This window comes from Argiope bruennichi, chromosome 5, assembly GCF_947563725.1.
Source record: "Argiope bruennichi chromosome 5, qqArgBrue1.1, whole genome shotgun sequence".
NCBI classification, from domain to species: Eukaryota; Metazoa; Arthropoda; class Arachnida; order Araneae; family Araneidae; genus Argiope; species Argiope bruennichi.
Genome location: NC_079155.1, coordinates 124,358,107 through 124,378,709, shown reverse-complemented (window position 1 = coordinate 124,378,709; position 20,603 = coordinate 124,358,107). Strand labels below are relative to the sequence as shown.

The following is a 20,603-nucleotide window of genomic DNA, read 5'->3' as shown; positions in this document are numbered from 1 at the left end:
TACCGTTAACTTTTAAAAACAGGAAATCACAATCGATTGTTTAAAGTTTCCTTCACTGTTGGTATGTTCTGGCCTTTTCGTTTTTAATTTTAATTTTAATTTTAATGCTGTTTTTGTTTTTATTGTTATTGTTTTTTTTGTATTTTTACTTTGTGGTTTTTTTCTAATTTGTTATTTTGTATTTTCTTTCTGTTAAAATGGTATATCTCTTGAGCATAATTTCAGGGGATTTTCGGGTCACGAGGAATCATTATTAGGCTTATGTCTGTATGTCCTCACAGAAAAAATCCCTTTATTTGAATCCCTGCCTGAGGGTGACCCTTGAAAAAGTCTTCAGGCCGGATTCTTTTTTAATATTTTTTTAATAATTTTTTTGGTTTAATTTTTATTTGATTTTTGTTTTTCCTATTAACTTGATTCTAATACTTTTGTATCAATTCATCTGTGTTTTAGAAGTAGCTGCAATTGCGCTCTCTAAATACTATGAAGTTCCTTTTTGGTTTTAGTTTAAATAGGTAATAAATTTTAGTTGCGATTTCGAAACTGTTTTGTTTCGTTTTCATTTTAGTTTCGTTTTCAAACTTTTTCTTACTTTAGATTGGTTACTTATATATATATATATATATATATATATATATATATATATATATATATATATATATATATATATATATATATATCAAACTTAAATAAAAAAAATAGCTTGTCTAAAACATAAAAATGAAACACTGTCTTAAATGGGATTGGAGAGTCGCCATCCAAGTGCAAAGGGTTAATACAATCATTAAAGCTATATCTCAGTCATTTTCTTGTATACTAAATCTTTTCCGCACATATTTCAGATAATACTTAAAAACAGTTATATTTTTTAACGCACGTGATTTTTTAGCATAACGTAGCGTGAGTTTTTAACGTAAAAATACGTTAAAAATCAATAAGCAGATTAATATTTTGAGATTTATAGAATTATTTAAATGACTATTTTTTCCTTTAATAAGATTAAGCAAGAAAATCCAAGAAAAAAAATTGGAATTATTAAATAAAATATCAAATTTATTTATATATAACACTGATAAAATTGTGAACCCAAATGGGCATTTTAATAATTTGGAATGATTTTTTTCATAGATCTCCTCATATCCATTCAAAATTGCCTACAAAGGTGTCAGTGTAGGCAATTGCTGATTTTAACCTAGAAGATATAATACCGCAATTGTTTTTCATTATTAGTCTTACATTCATATCAAATATTTATTAAGTGTTTCTAATGTATATCGAGTAATAATGAAAAATTATTACAGCAGTTGTTTGATCATAGAGGAAAAATATTTGGTATCTTACGATATACAGATTCATTTAATATAAAATAAACCAAAGACCGCCTCAAGATGCCGGCATTTGAGAAAATGTCAGCAAAGCACGTAAGGTCATGTTAAGAGGCGTGTTAAGATAAATTAAGCGTGATAAGCTAAAAGCGTGCATAGATAAATCAGGAGAAACTTCCGAGGAAGATGTCTTTCAGAAGTTTCGTAAGCAGTGGAAAAACACTCCATGCCTTCATTCCAATAGCTCCAACCATTTGCTGTTATTTTAAAAAACTTTGAAAAATGAGCATTCAATATCGTGAAAATTCAAAATAGTGAGACAGGTACAAACAAACGTGAAGTAGAAACATTGACCAATGGGGAAATAAACTGAAACGACGTGAAAATATCCATTATCATTTTTTTGAAAGGATTCTATAAACATTCTTCCCTATATAGGAAAATTCCAGATAGATGTCTTTTGTCTTTCACCTATGTCTTACTGTTCCTATCCTTTGGGTCGTTGCTTGTTGAATGATTCTTATAATAAATCAAAAAGTGCTAATAATCTGTTTTGAAAATAAATAAGAGTTAGAGTAAATAATAAATATTTCGAATAATTAATAAAAAATATGCTTATTTGTTATCTAGTAATAAAGATAATTATAACAACAAAACTAAAATTTAAGACACCTAAGATTTTTAGAACATCTCGGGAATATAATGAAGAATGAAAGACATCTTCCTTTCCATAAACAGAGGTAGGCATTCGAATCTATTTTGGCTAAATATGAATTGTGAAATTCATTTTCAAAATTTCATTAATATAATACTTTTCATCCAGCAATATTTCAAGAAAAATAACACTTTATTCCAAATATGTAGTCATTTTTTTTCCAAAATAATTACTGCTAATGTAACATAATTTAAACAAATATCTTTCTTTTATTACCGATTTCTTTTTATAGTGTTTGGTATAAATGTTCAAACAATTACACACAGGCAATTTCTTTCAAATAATTTAGCAGTTACGAATGCTTAAAATTATTAGTATTCGAGATTTCTAAGACATAGATACTTACGTGTGAAATATAAGGTGTGAGGAAAAATGCGATGTAGAATGTTGCATTTTGCATTCCAACTGCAAGACCTCTTTCTGTCGTTGGATAAGCCTGAAAATAATTCATTTTATGAAATTTAGGAAAACAATAACGAAAAAAAAAATCCTAAGGAAAATAAATAATACAGTACACTCTCGATTATCCGCGGAATTGGGTGGCGCGGCCGCCGCGGATAACAAAAATCGCGGATAATCCGAAAAAAGCTAAAAACGGGTATAGCAAAAGAGAGAACAGTCATTCCAACTTTGGAAAATCGTTTTATGTACAATAAAACGTAAAATAAACAGCAGGAAATGTTTAACTAACGCTTAATATTTTAGTACATCACTCAAAACTACCTAAAATGCATTTTGTTCATGAAAACAGAAAAGTGCCTTGCATTTACGAGAGGCGTCAAGGATACACAGAAAAATTAATACATATGTACTGTTTTAATACTGTAATGTATTATGTAATTACAAAAGCATAACTGTAAAACTGCACCTTTTTGAAAAAATCAGTCAAAAAAAAAAAAAAAAAAAAAAAAAAAAAAAAACTTTGTGTTGCAAGCGCGGATAATCGGGAGTCTACTGTATTTTATATTCGTTTCATGTGATTTCATTTTGGTTATAAGTTGAAACGTTGGTAATTCTACTTGTCACAAATGGAATTCACGGAATTCCTTATGATATTAATATAATTTCACCCATTCCATAGAAAATAATATACTCTTTTCATACAGTTACTATAATCAAGCACCTTAATTATTTCAAGCAATTTGATACAATCAATACATTAGTTTAATTTGCCTTCGTTTCAAGAATGTGTTGAAAAAAAGAACAAGTAAATTAAAGCTAATAAGCAAACATAGCTAATGATGTATTTTCATGCTTTTTATTTAGCATGACTTGTTTCATATTTGCGAAGATTTATCATAGTTCCGAATACATCTTGAAACACTCAGGGCAATCGTGATATAAAAAAATAATTGAAGTTGGAACTCACCTCAGCATTCATGAGGAGAAGCATATCCATTTGTCCGATAAGCAAAGTGCGGGCGCAGAACAGAAAAGCACTCAGCATAATAATGCTGTAAGAAAATGAAAAAATTTACCTTCAGCCAAAAATTTGAAGATATGTATCTATGAAGACTGTCCTAAAAAGTAGTACAAGCTTTTATGTCAAAAAAAATAATGTAAAAATGTCAGTTAGTAAAATTTTTCTTCTATATTCCTCTACGTACACACAAAGTTTCGCATCCCTATCCACAAAATTTGCAGAGATAGACTTATTTTTAAATTTAGAACTAATCACCTATTTAAAAGAAAATATCTTCTTTTTTCAGAAATACAAATTTATTCAATACAAAAAACAAAACAAAACTGTCGTGATTAAATATTTGTGCGGTGATATATCATCCAGTCACCGTGATCAATCAAATTCTATGAATAATAAGATATTAGGATAATATTTACATTTAATCAAGTGGAATTGGTAAGATTCCTATAGGTTTCATTACGTTCATTTAAATATTTATAAAACAAATATCTGCTTTAATAATATTGTGCGCAGAAGTGCATGTCAAGCATTCTGAAGTCACATTAGGTAAATAAAAACAATTATATAGTCACAAAGGTAATGAAATTAAAAAAAAATTCTTGAAATAAAAATGTGTTGAAAAATGAAGCTTCATAGATCATCTCAACTAAAAGAAGGACCTCATAACCAAGCACCATAAAATTTCAAAATCCAATACTGTAAACGGTTTGTGGAATGGAGATCGATATATTCCATTAGGCATGATTGGCATTATGTCTGAACGAAAGGGGGATTTGATTTTGATAGTACACACAATGTAGATCTTTGGCGATGAATTAACAAAAAACTTGTCCCAAAAGTCACAAATGATAAACTTAATCGTATTACTGCTAAAATGAAGCAACTTTTTATTTGCGTCCAAGCTGTTCATTTTGAACACGTTTTAAGTACTTCAATTAATATTTAAAAATTTCTGACTATTTTTAAAATTGAATGAAAGCTAATAAATGCATTATTATTTTCTGACTAACCTTTCAATATTTTTATATAAGTATAATACTCCTGAAAATTACAATGAAAGTTTTGCTCGAACATCGGTCAAAGATATGGAAAAAATATCTACATCTTTAATTTTTTTTAAATATCTCAATATATTTTGCAGATAGAAGCCAGAAACTTTGTTTGCTTATAGATGAGTGCACGAAAAACATTTCCTTATCGATATTTTTTGCTATACCGAGGTAACAAATTAAAATAAAATTTTCTTATTTTTTTCTTCCTCTCAACAGAAATTATAGAATTTCCATAAATTTTAATAATTTATTTAATAAATGTTTGCAATTATATGTATAATTGCAATAGCTAAAGAAATAAATGATTGCTTATTCTACTTTTTTGAGACACCTGAATATATATGTTACAGTGAAAACCAGAAATCAGTCAAAACGCGAATTAGCTAGGGAAAACGCGTTTTAACTGACAGCGCTAGGGAGAACTTGTTTTCTCTAGTTATTTCCGATGTTGTCCAGTTAAACCCGTATGAATTTAGATTTCTAGTTTATGAAATTTTCAAAAAACAAGTGCAGTCTTCTAGTTTTATTCCTGCTGGAACACACTTGTGCTAGTTGATTTACTTGCGATGAGTGAAGAAAATGTTAATGCTTTTAGACCCCAAAATTGAAAAAATAAATTTCTCAAACAATATATATATATATATATATATATTAGTTGTCAAAATAAACTCTCAGTATTATCATATAACATTACTTGATTCTTAGATGGTTCAGATAATATGCTCAAGATAATCTGAAGTAAATGCCATGCATAATCATTTACTACATTATTTTAGAAATTATGTTATTTAGATCCACAAACAAATATTGGCAGTGATAAGAGAAAATTTAGATAACTACAAATTCTGATACCAAAGTGAATAATTTCTAATAGAAACAAAAAAAAACTTTGTACAATAATCATTGCTTTTTTGGAATGAAAATTATTTAAATTATGGACACATTCTCTTCTTATTTAATTCTCATTTCTGTCTTTTAAATTATTGCTTGATATTTAAACATGGGGATTCTTATTCATTGAAAAAACCGTTCATTATGAAATGCATGAAAATAAGACCCTTATTAATGGTTGCAAAATTCCCATTCATAAGCTTCAAAACTACCTCTTCAGTTGGAGCATTTCTTTTAGCATGATAGAATCAGAGTTACCTAATTGGATTAATGTCAACGAATTCAAAGTATGTAAAGGTATTTCAAGCCGTTTGATAAAATAATCAAAATGACGATTATAGTGCACTTTGAAGCCAATACAAATTTTTGATTCTTAATTAGTAAATTTAATTACAGTATAGAGTAATTACAATGTAATAGAATTCTTACTGATTTTACTTCTAATATATAATTATACCCTTCAGTCCTAATAAAGAGAAGAATAGGTGCTAATTTTTTATTTCTATTCTTTCATCACTTCACAAGAGCCTCCAAAAGGAGAGCTCATTCATTCTTGTATTCCCGCGTGTCTCTCGTCATTTGGCAGCAATTTAAAATGACGATCTCCTTCTCAAAATAGATCTCGTGTAGTTTCTTACAGAGACATTAATCTGACTTCACCCAAACTATTGACGCAATTCTGAGGAAGTCATTCTACATAGGACGCGGAAGCTGAAGGCAGTATCAGATATTTTGTTTGAAGAAAGTTTGTAAAGACATTGGATATGGTGTTTGAACACAGAAAAGAAAGAATTTTTAAGTCTCTGCGTTTTAAATTATTTCAATAATCAGATTTCAGAAAATTTATTCTGGTAATTTTTATAATACACTACAAAGATGCATGTTAATAAAAATATGATGGCAAATAAGTAATATTTTATACTTGTCTGACGGAATAAATAGGAGGAAGATGAAGACTGAACTCAGCAAAGATGAAGCACTCAGAAGCACTTTTCTAGGAATGACGTCTATTATGATCATGTATATTACAAATCCTGAAATGAAAGCAAATAAAACAAAAGTAAAGAATGCAAAATTAATTTTTGAAAATTATCCTTTGCTTTTTTGACCTTTCATCCATTTCCAAGCTGGTTTCATATTATAATATTTGTCATAGTTTGTCCATATATATATATATAATCTATTTTTAGTGCATTTCATTTGAATTAAAATATAGCTACTCTCGCAAATAAACAATATGATTAAAAAAAGAGTTGTAATTTTGCTCTGAAATAAAATACGAACGGAGGGGGAGTGAGTGCAAAACAGTCAATAAATAAAATATTAACTTTTTTTTGCGTGCTCGGTTATATTTCCTGTTTATTACCTTTGTCACACAGACAAGTTTCAAGAAATATTCAGTTTAATGTTAGATATTGTGAAGCATTTGCACAGCCAATGGTGGTAGTATATTCTTTATTTACATCTGTGGCATCTTTCTTTATTACAACTGGTTTATGAAAAATATACATGAATTACCATGACTTTTGATGCTTTTCCAAAGAATTTTTATTTATTTTATTTTTATTGAAAATTTTATAATTATTTTTTTAAAATTAATTCAAAGAATTTAATTAATTTGTTTGCGTTGCTGTTACTCAATCATCAGCTGAAATTATTATAATCGAGTGACTAATATCGGGGGAAATTAGTTTAATGAACAATGTGAACATCGGTCCACGCTTGAAATAAAAAAAAATTTAAAAAACATAAACAAAATTATAATTTTCTTTCGAATTAAATCTAAAAGATTTTATAATTTTGTTTACACTGAAGTTACATTTTACTTGTAAGGCAAGCACGTTTTCAATAATGGAGCAAAATTTTTTGTATTTGCAAATTTTTCAAGTTGAATGATTTTTCAAGACAGTTTATTATTATTTTCAAGACAGACAACATTTTCGGATTTAAATCGGAAACATCATTTGCTTAGCAGCTGTTTGTATTCTTGTTTGTACTAATTCGTGAAGGAGAAAAGAAAAATGCATGGCAAATTTTGATTTAATACAAATTTTTTTATAGAAGGTAATAAAGCTCTCAGTAAAGTTTCAATATAAATGAAAGTTCATTCATCTTTCTGAATTCACAGCAGACCCAGAACCAAATTATTTAATATTGCTGTTCCCACAAAACCCAAATATATGAGGTGATTATACAGAGAATATTACAGATAGATTACAGAAAACTATATAGAAATAACTTTGTATTAAATTGGAAGAATTTACAAAGATATCATAATATTTTGATTGCATTAGTATATTGTTTCTGAAAGGGATGACAATAAAGTTATCAGAATCTCAGTTGTTAGTTTGCAGTGAAGAACTGAATATAAACTTTCCCTGCTTGTACCAATTTATATGTCTTTTCGCAATACTCATTATTTCAGATTGCAATTAAAATAAAGTAGTAAAAAGGAAGGACGCATCAGCTTGAGTTAAACTTTATTAAAAACAAAGCATTTTCAAAAAAAAAAAAAAAATTAAGATTATAATATTTTATTAAAGAACTGTTTTTACTGAATTCCTTATAGATTAGGTTATTTCCTTTTAGACCTATTACAATGTAATTTATCACTTTTCGGACATTTGAATGTAGTTCTTTGTTCAATATTTTGCTGTATTTGAACTGCAAGCAATAAAACATTTATTGATGTGCGAATTTTCTCTCTGTTGTCATTTTTTGTTTACAACAAGTTGTTTTCTTTGTATGTGTCTTATTCCTTCGCGCTGCTTCAAATGGCGTCAACATCATCTATGATTTCCGAATGAATTGAACATTTTACGATGAGGAAAAAAAAAAAAAAAAAAAGGTGAGCTGCTATTCTAATGTTTAGATTTCTTTTTGCCTGCAACTGTTGTAATCGTGTCAAGATTTGTTAATGTTGCTCTCCACAAACAACTCTATCTCATATTTATTGTTGATTGGTTGACTGCAGCGGTCGCGAGGAATGCTCTTTCTTCCAAAGAAATCTCAGTAAGGAAGAATTGTCGAGAGAATTCTGCAGGTTTTATTAATGAGCAATCACTAAAATAACTAGGCTATAAATATTAAATTGCAAATTTAAAGCCATATTTTTATCTTCTCTACGCAGATTATAGTTACATGAGCTAAGTATGACTTCAATATTAATAAATTACTTAGCCTAAGAAAAGAAAGGAAGTTTCAAATGCCAAGACATTAAAATCTTTTATCTTTTCAACTTTTTTTTGTGAAATTAAAATAAGCTATTGATTCCTATTTGATGGCGTAGAAATGATGAGAAAACTTAGGAAATAAAATTACAACTAAATCAAGGATCACAAATACGAGATCCGCCTCAAAATAACGACCGTATTTCAAAGTGGATCAATAACAATGAATCGTTTGAATTCGTCAAGGACTAATAAGTATAATAACTACTATAAATATTTAACTTTATGTGAATATAATTCTACTTTCTAAATTTATTGCCATCGCCTAAATGAAGTAATATACTGGTTGATATATTCTTCATTTAAACACTTCATTTGCAAGCAATACTTCAAACGTTTTACGTAAAATCATACCTGGAAAATCCAAAGCATTTGTCCATAGGATCTTAATGTATTGGTCGTCAGTTACATTGTGAAGGCATTCAACAGGTTGGAAAACATCTCCCATGAAATTAGCAGCTGTATGATTGATAGCATCTAGTGAGACAAATGAAAATACATGACTAATTAATCAATAAATTTAAATAATTCGATCAGTTTGCAAATATTTTTGAAAACCACATAGGCTAAATTGATTAAAAGGAAATATTTACAACTGTTTAATTATTTTTACTTAAAACAATTTCATTAACTAAAATATATAGAACGGGATATTTAAAATTCGAATATCTTCAAATAATGTTAACAATGTTATAATTATTCATTCGATTCAATTTTATTTTGAAGAAAATCCCTCTTGGCTTCTTCCCTTTAGTGCACTTCCAATTCGTACTTCATATTCTCCCATCGTACTTCTAATTCTTCCAATACTGATAATTCGCTTTTTGGTATACTTCCTAAAGTATACTAAGTTATTCTCTAAAGTATATGAAGCATATTTCCAGCCAAATTCATTAGCACTAAATCAATGGTTAGAGTGTGAGAGCCTCTCTCCGAAATATTATTGTTATAATGTTTTTAATATTAACTTATCTGAATAAGATAATCACAATTTTTTATTACAATTATTTATTTGTAAAAAAATATTAACATTTTACTGAATGCTTCTACTCTTGATTTTCAAATTGTTGAAAAATCTATTTTTAGGGAATTTGTCTTTCAAATCGGAGATGTAACCAAATCAGCTTTCCTTGACTTGAATATATTTAGGAATCGAATGATAAATGATGGTAATTAATTCTACATGCAGGGTATCAAAAACGCAGAAGAAGCTTCTATTTTCCTAAATATTGCCCCTACTTCCAGTGACAAAGTTTTATTAAATAAGGCGGACAAACGTATTAAAACAACCGGTCCTTTGTGAAGTTTGTTGGTAAAAAATTAAAAATATTTTTTATACATATATACCCTGTAGGGTAAAAGTGTCAATTAGCAAAATAAAAAAGGAAAGGAAATTAGTAAAAGTGCCAACTAGCGCACACAACATATCACAATTTTGAATGATGATCGATACAGTCAGTTAGTTTTGTCTAAACTAAAGAATTAGTTTTGGCATACACACTCTTTCGACCTTTGTCGACAAATTCAAAAGGCCTGTTTTCAAGGCATGAACTCGATAGCACATGCACAAATGTTGCTGAACGAATGCAAGTTTATATAGATTTCTCAGTTAATCATTTTAAGTTAGCTTTTAAGCACTTCAATAAATGTATTATATGAGCATTTATTAAAAATTTAATGAAAGTTCATAAATGAGTTTTTTTTTCTGATCCTACCAGTTTCAATTATCTTTAGTAATATGTAAATTGTTTCCGAATGTAAATTGTTGATATATTTAATATGTAAATTATTTGAAAAAGTTTAGCTCAAACACCGGTCAGAGGTATGGAAAAAATTGTCTAAAGAAATAAATCAGCTTTTTAATGTATCAATTAAATTTTACAGACAGAAACATAAAACTTTGTGCCCTCATTTTACTCACAAACACTTTCTCGCTTAGGAAACCGTAAGAAAATTTAATTTTTATAATTTTTTATTATTTCTCTCAAGTATTTTCATACATTTGGACACCTTATTTGATGAAACTTTGCAAATGGAACTAAACAACAGTTAAGGGAATAAACGTCTCTCTACATAAGGGACATTTTCTCTTTTTATAGTGTATATCTGTTAATATGGAAATTATTAACCAGGCAATTATAATTAAATGTCGTTAAATTATTAATTGGTTGTTCGATTATTAAAAATCGCAAATTTACGTAACTGTTAAGCTTTGTAGCTACTAAGATGTCAGCTAAATGTTCTATCATCTGATAACTGTAATATAATGTTTGTCTGCTATGGGTCCGCGATCAAATAACTATAAAAATAATTAAGAATATACAGGATGATTCAAAACTTAGCGTTCAAATTTCGTAGGGAGGTAGAGAATAAGTCAGGAAATCAGTTTCACATAGGAAAGTATGTCTGCAAATGTACCTATGCATATGAAGAGGGCGCTGTTTGTACACAACCAGTGTACAGCTCGCTTGAACTAATCAGTGTCATCAGTGTTGGAGCTGACTTACTAGTGATAAGATGCATTCCTTTTACACATCAAGAGCTAGCAGATATGCATCTCGCAGCTGGCGGAAGCGACCGCTGAGCTAGGCAAATTTACGAAGACCGATACTCCAACAGAAGAATGCCCTTGGCATCAAATGTTAGCACGTGTGCATCGCAATCTGTGCGAACGTAGTTCACCGTACAACAGTATGCCGGCTTCAGGGAGAAGACAACTGACGTGGGCTGTCAATGTCGCAGAACAAGTCCCACATACAATCCATCAATGATAATCTGAATACCAGCATACGAACTATTGCTCGGCAGCTTGGGGTCTCTCCGTCAGCAGCGTGGTGGATACTGCTCGAGGAATGTAACGGCGCTGTGAATCCTATGTTCGTGTAAATGGTCGCAATTTCTAATATATTTGTGCACTTGTACTTTACCTTGTTGGAATAAAAGTCATATTCCCTACCACTTAACTGTACTTTTTCCGTGAGTTCACTTCACTTGTCCATTTTGTCCATGCAGCTGATGTTTGTGGACATACTTTCCCATGTGAAACCGACTTCCTGATGCATTCCCTACTTCCCCACGAAATTTGAGCGATAAGTTTCGAATCACCCTGTATATCACAACATTTTGAAGAATCTCGCAATCCTACCTTTATAATTTCCAATATTAAAATTTCTGGTTTCAAAAAAATTAACATTAAAAATCATTGTAATTATTTTCATAGAAGAGAGTTACCTAAGAGATTACCCAAGTTATTACCCAAGAGAATACGGATTTTATTATTCAAAAATCTTATAAACCGAATGCAGAATTTTCAGCTTTCAATCATAAGAGTGGTCAGAAATATTTACCCTCATCGGATACATCATGGAGAAAGTAAGGAGTCATTACGTCTAAGGAAAAGTAGGAAATCGCTACTGTTAACCTGTTAAGATAAAAAAACAATGCAATTAAAAAAAAATTTAAAAATCAGAAAACTGAAGCATAGAATTTAGTCTGATTCGCATATAGCTGAAATTGATCATTTTTTTTTACTTCCAAAACTTAAATATTTCCAGGTTTATGAAATATATACGCATCGACATTCTTAATCTTTTATATAGCATGTCAGCATAAGAGGCAATGTAGAAAAGGCTTGAGCATGATAACATAGATACAATACATGTGAATGAAAAATTCTCATGAGATACAAATACAAGATTTATGAGCCAGTAAATTTCCTTAACCCTTTAAAGGGCCATTTTTTTCTAGTCATATTATGTTAAAATATTTTTAGGCTTGAAATTAGAACAAAAAAAGGGATTCATTTAGCTTATTAGATAAATTTAATTTGATTAATTAATTAATTTGGTTAATTAATAATTAAGTAACAAATCAAGACACATCATTTTGTCCGAGATAAAGAACTGAAGCACCTAAGTTGCTGACTTACTAAAAAAAATTGTCAGAACTTATGCCAACCTACATAAATTCATACAAAGATTGATAAATTTGGTGGGAAGCATACTTCCCACGGCCCTAGAAAGAGTTAAAAAATGATTGATAAAAATTTAAAATATAACTCTTGGATAGTTGAACAATTTATAAAGTTTCTATGCACCTACCATTCTTTTCAAGCTTGAAGCTTTTCTTTGACAACATTTGTTAATCATGATTTATTAAATGAAGGGTTGAGGAAAAAAACACTATCATATCGCTGTTCATACACAACTTCTAAGTGTTCTGGTTTTCAGAAAGTTTTTTCTAGTTTTTCTAGTCCAAATGAAATTTATAAGTAAGAATTTCTATTATAATTATTTACTTTTTTCGTAAAAGATAAATAATTGTGTAAAATGGCATAGTGGTGCATGAAATTTTTTTTTGATAATGAAAAAAATATATATATGACTTTTGTTTCTGGAAATAATGTAAAATAATATGTGTGGATTCATGTATTATGTTATCACATTATAATTCTGAATTACATAGAATAGCACTGTATTTTTGATTCACAGAGTTTTCTGTGCATTCGAAGTAATATAATTATGTCCTCTGATTTAGCAAATCAATACGTTGCTTTCATAGCAATCTGAAATTAAAATTTAATTCAGCTTTATTTTTATGATTATCTCCAAATCGGTTAATAAACATTCATAAGTTTTTCCTAATGCCTTTCTGTAATTCTTTATGTTTCAAATATTCATAATCTAATAGTTTGGGACAAAATCTGCTTTAGTAGTTCTTTATGTTGAACCTAATATTGAAAATAAAATAAATTATAAATATGAAAAATATTGGAGTAGTCCTTGAGATGCCCCAAGGACGTTAAAATTTCATAAAAACACACTTTTTTTTGCAACTTTTTAAGGATTTTTGCCTGCCTCGATCTTCGAATCTTCTCGATCTTCGATCCTCGATCGAAATTATCTATCATATTTTTTATTCAGTCGATCAATTTATAAAGAATAATTTATTGTATTCATTTGCTTTAATGGGTGCTTAGCTGAGGGAATAAGGATGCATAAACACAATTCGTTAGAATCATAGAATAATACTCGTAATATACTAAGCTGAGAACTAAAGAAAAAAAAACTCTAAAGATTTCTTCTCAGAAAAGAGGATAAATTGAAATGTTTTAGGTTGTATGTCATACCCAGGAATGATATACGCCAGTATTTTTTTATCTGAACCAACTTACCCTATGTACCAGAAGATCATGGAGGACCGTGCATGAGTGGCACTGAGCAAGTGGCAAAAACGTCCCTTCTTATCGGCATCCCTGACTGGGAAAAGCTGACCTTGAGGCAGGGGTTTCTTGTTGGCGCGGGCCATGTCCTCAACAATGCTCTTGGCAGATATATACTCTTTGCTGACCAACAGGTAATGGATACTTTCTGGGAAGAACTAGGGGAAAAAATACAATGTAATTCATTTTCAGATTTGAATATGGAAGGGCCGAAAAGTGTTTTAAACGAAAGAAGTCAGGCCTGTTCCTATAAAGAATTAAAAGTAACCAGTTTTAAATGTGTCGGAAAACAAATTTAAAATATAGCAAGTAAGAAAACTAAAAGTATAGTATAACTTACAATAGTAGACGTCTCCATTTTTTCAGAAGTACGTACTTTTTACAAAGATTTTAGGCACATTCGCTGTTCTGTATCATTTTGGTAACACAAAAATGTTTCAAAACCAATTTTGATATCTCCAGTGTTTTGAAAAGATTGAAATGTCCTGTTTTGTAGGTATATGAACCACAATTATAAAATTATTTTTAAAAGAGAAAGACATCTCATAAAGATTCTTCAATTAATTTTAAGCTGTATGAGGAAGATAAGTTCTTAAAACAATGGTTCAGAACTGAATAAATATAATAAAGGACGTACTCTCATCATAACCATGGCTATAAGGGAAGGTATGGTGGAGAACGCAGCGAATAGTCTCCAATGGTAATAAGCTGGTCGAGTCATGGCGTAGAGCAGGGCAAGCATAATGGTCACGCCCACGGCCCAGAAACCCTGGAAAAATTTTTTAAATGGCAATTAATGCGAAAAAAAATTAAAGTTATTTACTGCATTACTAATAAGCGACAATATGAAATCTAGTGTGTTTATACATAGACAATATTTAATCAGCATCATTTCTTCCTTTTGGCCGTATTTTAAATTTACAAATAATGTATTTTCATATTTATGAACATTAAAAGGCATTAATAGACAGCATTAAATGACATTTATATCAGAATAACATCCATTAATTTTCAATAAGTCATTGAAGACGAGAATACAACTAATATTATAACGTTCTAGTTCTATAGATTATTTTAATTGTTTTCAAAATGTCCTTAACTATTAATGTTCAGAGTGTGACAGTTTTTAATAGTTATGAAACGCTTCTTTACTTCATTGAAGAAACATTATTTAAAAATTTGTAACGCAGTTTCCAATATTATGAATTTAAAGAAGATTCGAACCTGTTGTCAGCCGCAATGTGTTCGTCTGTCTTGATTGCAACAGTTGTTGCATTCCATGCATTACGATTTTTGCATCAGCCAGTTTACAGAATTTACAATAACAAATATTATCCTACTTTGAAGTTATTTTCCAAACAATGTAATATATTTCAATATAACACTAACATTCTTAAAAACACATGAGTAAAAAATTCGATGGCAGAAAAAAATATTTTAGAATTTTATTACAACAATGGAAGCATCATTATAAAAATAATTAATTGTAATTATAAAATTACACTTGCAAATTTGAACCAAATTTTTAACGCAAGCCATTCGCAGGAAGTATGTTTGTCTCTCTATCAAAAAGGAAGTGATGTCGATAAAGCTTGGTTCACATCTGAAATGCAGGTCGGTATCAAATTATTGAACCAAATCCGTTCATCGTTCCGTTTGTTCATCGTCTGTCTTCATGTATATTTGCATGTATGCATCGGGAGAACTCAAGAAATGCAATGGTTTGGATAACTGACATTTGGTATGTCATTTTCTTTCTGAAATTGTAGTTCTGTGTTGAATTTTGTTTTCAATCGGTCCTCAAAAAGGCGTCCCAAACTACATTCCCAGATTTGTTTCGTTATGATCTCTAAAAATAAAATTCTGAGTACTCGAGGCGCTTGTGCTCTTTCTCATGGTGTACAAATTTTATGTTGGTGGAGGAGAAAAGGGTATAAAGTATTTATTGTTGTTTCTTATGGCACTTAGACAAGCCTGCTGTTACGAAAACAGCGCCAACTAGGGCCAAGAGTATGACTTTGCCACTCACGCATCACTCAGTCACTTGCACAACTCCTTTTTACAGGAGGGCACATTCACACAACTCACAGATAAAACAGAGGAAGAACAACCATGCCCCAACCAGGACTCGAACCCAGGACGCCCAGATCACAGGGAAGAGGCGCTACCCCTATGCAGGACGCCGGCTAAAGTATTTATTATTGAGTATGCTCTATAATAAATTATTTGATAACTGCGTGCGCTAGAAAGATTTGGTTTATGTATTTTTTCGAGTTTATCATTACATGCGTGAAATTACTGCACTATTTCTGCAAAAAGAAGAAGAAGAAGAAAAAAAAACTAAATTTTGTTAAAGACCAGTAAAGGTTTTACCTACAGACAGGATATAGACGACTCGGCCCCTTTGTCTTCCTGGTACATATTCACAGCATAATGTTATCCTGTTTGCAAAGGAAATTAGAACTATGTTATTCCGAAACAATCAAGAGATATTAAGCATATCATTATTTTATCTCTCAGTTAAATTTTGTAATAGTATTTACAACATCAAAAGTTATTTAAATGCCGTATCATAGCATTATTAAGATTTTTTTATTGGCTAGTGCTTTTATCCAATCAGAGAAATAAAACACTGCTATTTCAATATAAATAAAGCTCTTTTTTCACCACCACTAAATATACATTAAAATAAATAGAAAGTGAAATAGAAGAACAAATAACCAGATGAGCTCCTAATTTTTATTCAGAAATTCCTCAGTGTGAATCACTCAATCAGCGGGACACTCAAATGATGGAAACGAATATGCCGAAAATCCAATTGCATGTTATCTTACACAAAGATACGTCATGTAATGTTATAACAAAAGAAAGCTGCATTAAAGGCGTAATGGGTTTCAAAATTAAACTGAGTCGCGCAATTGTAGTATCAAATGAATATAATATATTCCATTGTTTAAAGCAAATACATAATATTAATATATTTTTACTGATCGATATTTAAAATAATGATATTGAATTAAGCGTTATCAATATTCTGCTATTGTGAAATTCGTGTAACCTATTCTTCCTCTTTTCGTAAACATTTGTTGCATCTTAATAACATTAATAATTCCAAATCTAATTTGGCATATCCATTGTCCAATTGATTAAAAAAAAAGGAACAAGAAAAAATTATTTTCTTATAATTATAATGATTACTTCATAATTAAACATTTTAAGTCGCTTTTAATTGCAATGATTAAATATTGTAGCGATAGCTACCAGACATTTTGTAATTTTACTGAAGCTTCAAATGAAGCTTATGGATAAATGTAGCTTAGAATTCCAATGTATCATCCAGTATTATATATCGTGACCTAGTTCGGGAGCTATCTTAAAGTTTCTTTACTACTTCTTCATCGGAATTCGAACAGATAATAAGCTAAATAGTTTTAAAAAATCATCTTACAGAAGATAACGCTTGTTTTCGTTTCTCTGATATGAAGAATATTTGAAGAAAATACAATAATTATTTCTTTCCGCATTTTGATTTAATTAAACGTTTACAAGTTGCTGCATTCCTACATAAATAAGTTAATAATTGTAGACATCTACTTTATATTATATTTGAAATAAAACATTTTCTATATCAATCAGGGGTGTGTACTTTCTTTTGCTTCTCACTGTATGCATACAACGTTTAAGTGAACGTAGAACTACAGTTACTAATCGAAGCAAGCGAACTAGCGATGAGCTTGTGAAGAAATGCGCAAATTAAAATGTATACAATTTTTTCTTTGGACATTAATACGAATATAAAAATAAATAAACTAAAAATTAAAAATTTAAAGTTTTAAATTTTGTTTTTAACAAGATTAAAGATTTAAATTTTGTTTTTAACAAGATTGATAAGCTGCTCAACAAGAGTTCTTCAAAAATGTGTTTTATTTTTGTATATTGTCTTAATAGATCATCAATTTAGAAATTAAACTCATTTTTTTGTAGAAGATCTTCTTGAATGAAATCTTAATGAAAATTTTAAGCTAATTTTAAATTACAGTTTTTATTTATTTCTTTCGCATAAATAAGCACAGAGGCACACATTTGAAATTAGTTCCTCCAGAAAATGTTAGTGTGGCAAAATAAATCTCATTCTTTTCTCACACTAACATTCATCTGCATTCACTGATATACTATCAACCAAAAATAGTTTATTCTGATTTTTGGAAAACAAAAACCGATTTTGATGATAGCAGAAACTTCAAAATTCATCAAAATCCCATGATTCAATTTTTTAATGATCTCTTATCTGCTTACTCTTTACATTCCTCTTAAAATAGTTGTTTATGATTAAAAAGATAAACTTCTACCCTTATATTCCTGCATGATAGAAAAATTGTTGCAGTTTTCTTCATTTTGATGACGACGTTATTTCATTAAACCTTACTGATTGATTTTCCTCAATGAGTAACACCCACAGAATAATGTTTAAATGTAACACAATACTATCGAATGTTTAGGAGCAGATCTAAACACGCGAGCTATTCCTCTACATTGAAGAAGCATCGCACATTGAAAATAATGCGTCTATTGTCTTAAGTAATTTCGAAGCTTGGAGGCAGCCACCACTACAGAAAAGAAAAGATCATTTTAGAAAAGCAGAAGCTTCGTAGTATTAATATGCACATTTACCATAAACTACATTGCACTGTCCGATACGTAATGTATTCTGTTTTTCTTACACACTTTTCATTTCTACCTATACATGGAAAGTTTTCCCCTCTCTTTCTGTTTACACGAAATGAAACCACCGTATGATTTTCCGGTTCTTATTAAAGCTGTATTAGCATAAGTTTGTTCAAACATTTAAGATGAATTAACTGCTGTATTAACTGCTGTGTGAAAAAAAAAAAAGAAATAAGGAATGATCTTCCTACACTTTTTCTCTTTTATGCGCATTATTTTTAGTTGATGCATCATTAAATTTGAATGTTTTATGCGAACAAGCATTATCGATATGTTTACATAAACTTACCCACACAGTATTCAAAACTTCCTTTCGCATTTATGATTTGCTTTTAATGCGATTTCGAAATGTTTTTGTTTCTCAATGATAATATTAAAATTAAATGTGGATTATTCCACAATTGTACACTTTTTTTAATTCTCACTTCCTCAATTTCTTAAAAATTCATTTGTAATTACAATATACTACATTTCAACTTAATTAAAATTTGTAATGTATTATTGGGCAATTAGCAATGTGGGCATGAATGAAAACCGGAACAAAAAATGCGCTTGTATTTGAATGATGTAAGTTGTAGCTTGCTTATTATAAAAAACCAAAATTGTAATTTTTTATTTTATATATTTTAATTGTTTTATTAAAGAACAATGATGGTATGTTTAGTAAAAGTTTCTCCTCCTTTTAAAATACAAAGAAAATCTCGGGGAGATCTGCAATTCATTTTTTTATAAATATCACGAGTAATTAATCTCTCTGCCTATATTCTTTCTCAGTTATGATATCCACAAGCACTCAGGTATAATTTCTCAAGTGTTCTTTGCCATCTCAGAAAGGTCTGAAGTGCGAAAATCAGCAAAACATTGAAACCAAATTTTTTGATGATTTTGATACTTTTGTTTACTTTCTTCTGAATGAGAAATTTAATTAATAAAAAGTGCGATCAAAATGTCAGCAAATAATATTTTATTCTTATGTATGACATCAATAAATACGTTTAATCCTTGGGCATATTGAATCTATCTCTTATAAATCAGTCATAAAGAATAATATCTAAAAAGTTTATATTTTGTTATATTTATAACTTTCTTTCTCCATAAATTCTTGTTTATGCTGAGGGGTTTCATAGGGTTTCTCATTGTAATAACTTTATTTCAATGATGAATAACTGTAATAGAGTTATAATTATTACAACAACGAATACTTGTAATGCCTGTAATGCATTTTATTACATTGACAGTACACATAATTATTTTTCTGCGTAATACGATGGAATGGTTCATCATTATAAAACATTTTATTACTATGATGAATAATTGCAATACCTTCAGCACATTTTTTACAATGATAGTACACATTTTATTTATTTATATAAATTATTTTCTCTATGGATTTATGCTGAGAAGGTGGCGTCGTAGTAATGTTTAATAGTAACTTTTAGCAGGTATTTTCTCTCTCAGAGACAAATAATAATGTTATGAATTCGGGATTCTTTCGATTTGTTAGTTAATGAAGAAAGAGCCCTTTAAAAGTTCTCAAATATTTATTCCAGCAAATTCAATTAATCTCTCTGCCTATATTCTTTCTCAGTTATGATATCCACAAGCACTCAGGTATAATTTCTCAAGTGTTCTTTGCCATCTCAGAAAGGTATTAGCAGGTATTAGAAAGGTATTAGCAAATATTTATTCCAGCAAATTCAAGATTTTACACGAATCAAATATTACAATTAAGCATTTGAATACAGCGTAATTCAGTAGCAGAATAAAAGACTTCTAAAAGTCTCGAACGATCAGATCACAAGCGAAAAGGCTCTCAGTGAACTCGTCTCTCTCTTTACCCTATGACACGTCCTATTTTTACCCTGCCTTGGCGAGATACGAATCAAGAGTTATTACACTGATTCCCAGAAAAATACCGCAACTCCCGAAATATTAGAGCTAAACCTTAAAATTCTCGAACTTTCGAGATCTTATGGAGTGTTGTCAAGATAGCTAAAACTCTCGCCAAGTCAGCAATTAAG

At 29.6% G+C, this 20,603-nt stretch overlaps 1 protein-coding gene across 1 annotated transcript in view; it reads right to left on the bottom strand.

The window, feature by feature from the left end:
- Window positions 1-20,603, bottom strand: part of LOC129969303 (synaptic vesicle 2-related protein-like) — a 40,184-nt gene that overhangs the window by 3,611 nt on the left and 15,970 nt on the right. Inside the window, exons 6-13 of the mRNA XM_056083811.1 lie at window positions 16,235-16,298; window positions 14,495-14,626; window positions 13,810-14,015; window positions 11,984-12,057; window positions 8,991-9,113; window positions 6,329-6,440; window positions 3,410-3,494; window positions 2,387-2,476 (exon numbers count right to left, since the gene is read on the bottom strand). Coding sequence (XP_055939786.1) covers window positions 2,387-2,476; window positions 3,410-3,494; window positions 6,329-6,440; window positions 8,991-9,113; window positions 11,984-12,057; window positions 13,810-14,015; window positions 14,495-14,626; window positions 16,235-16,298 — 886 coding nt within the window. The remainder of the gene's footprint in view (window positions 1-2,386; window positions 2,477-3,409; window positions 3,495-6,328; window positions 6,441-8,990; window positions 9,114-11,983; window positions 12,058-13,809; window positions 14,016-14,494; window positions 14,627-16,234; window positions 16,299-20,603) is intronic.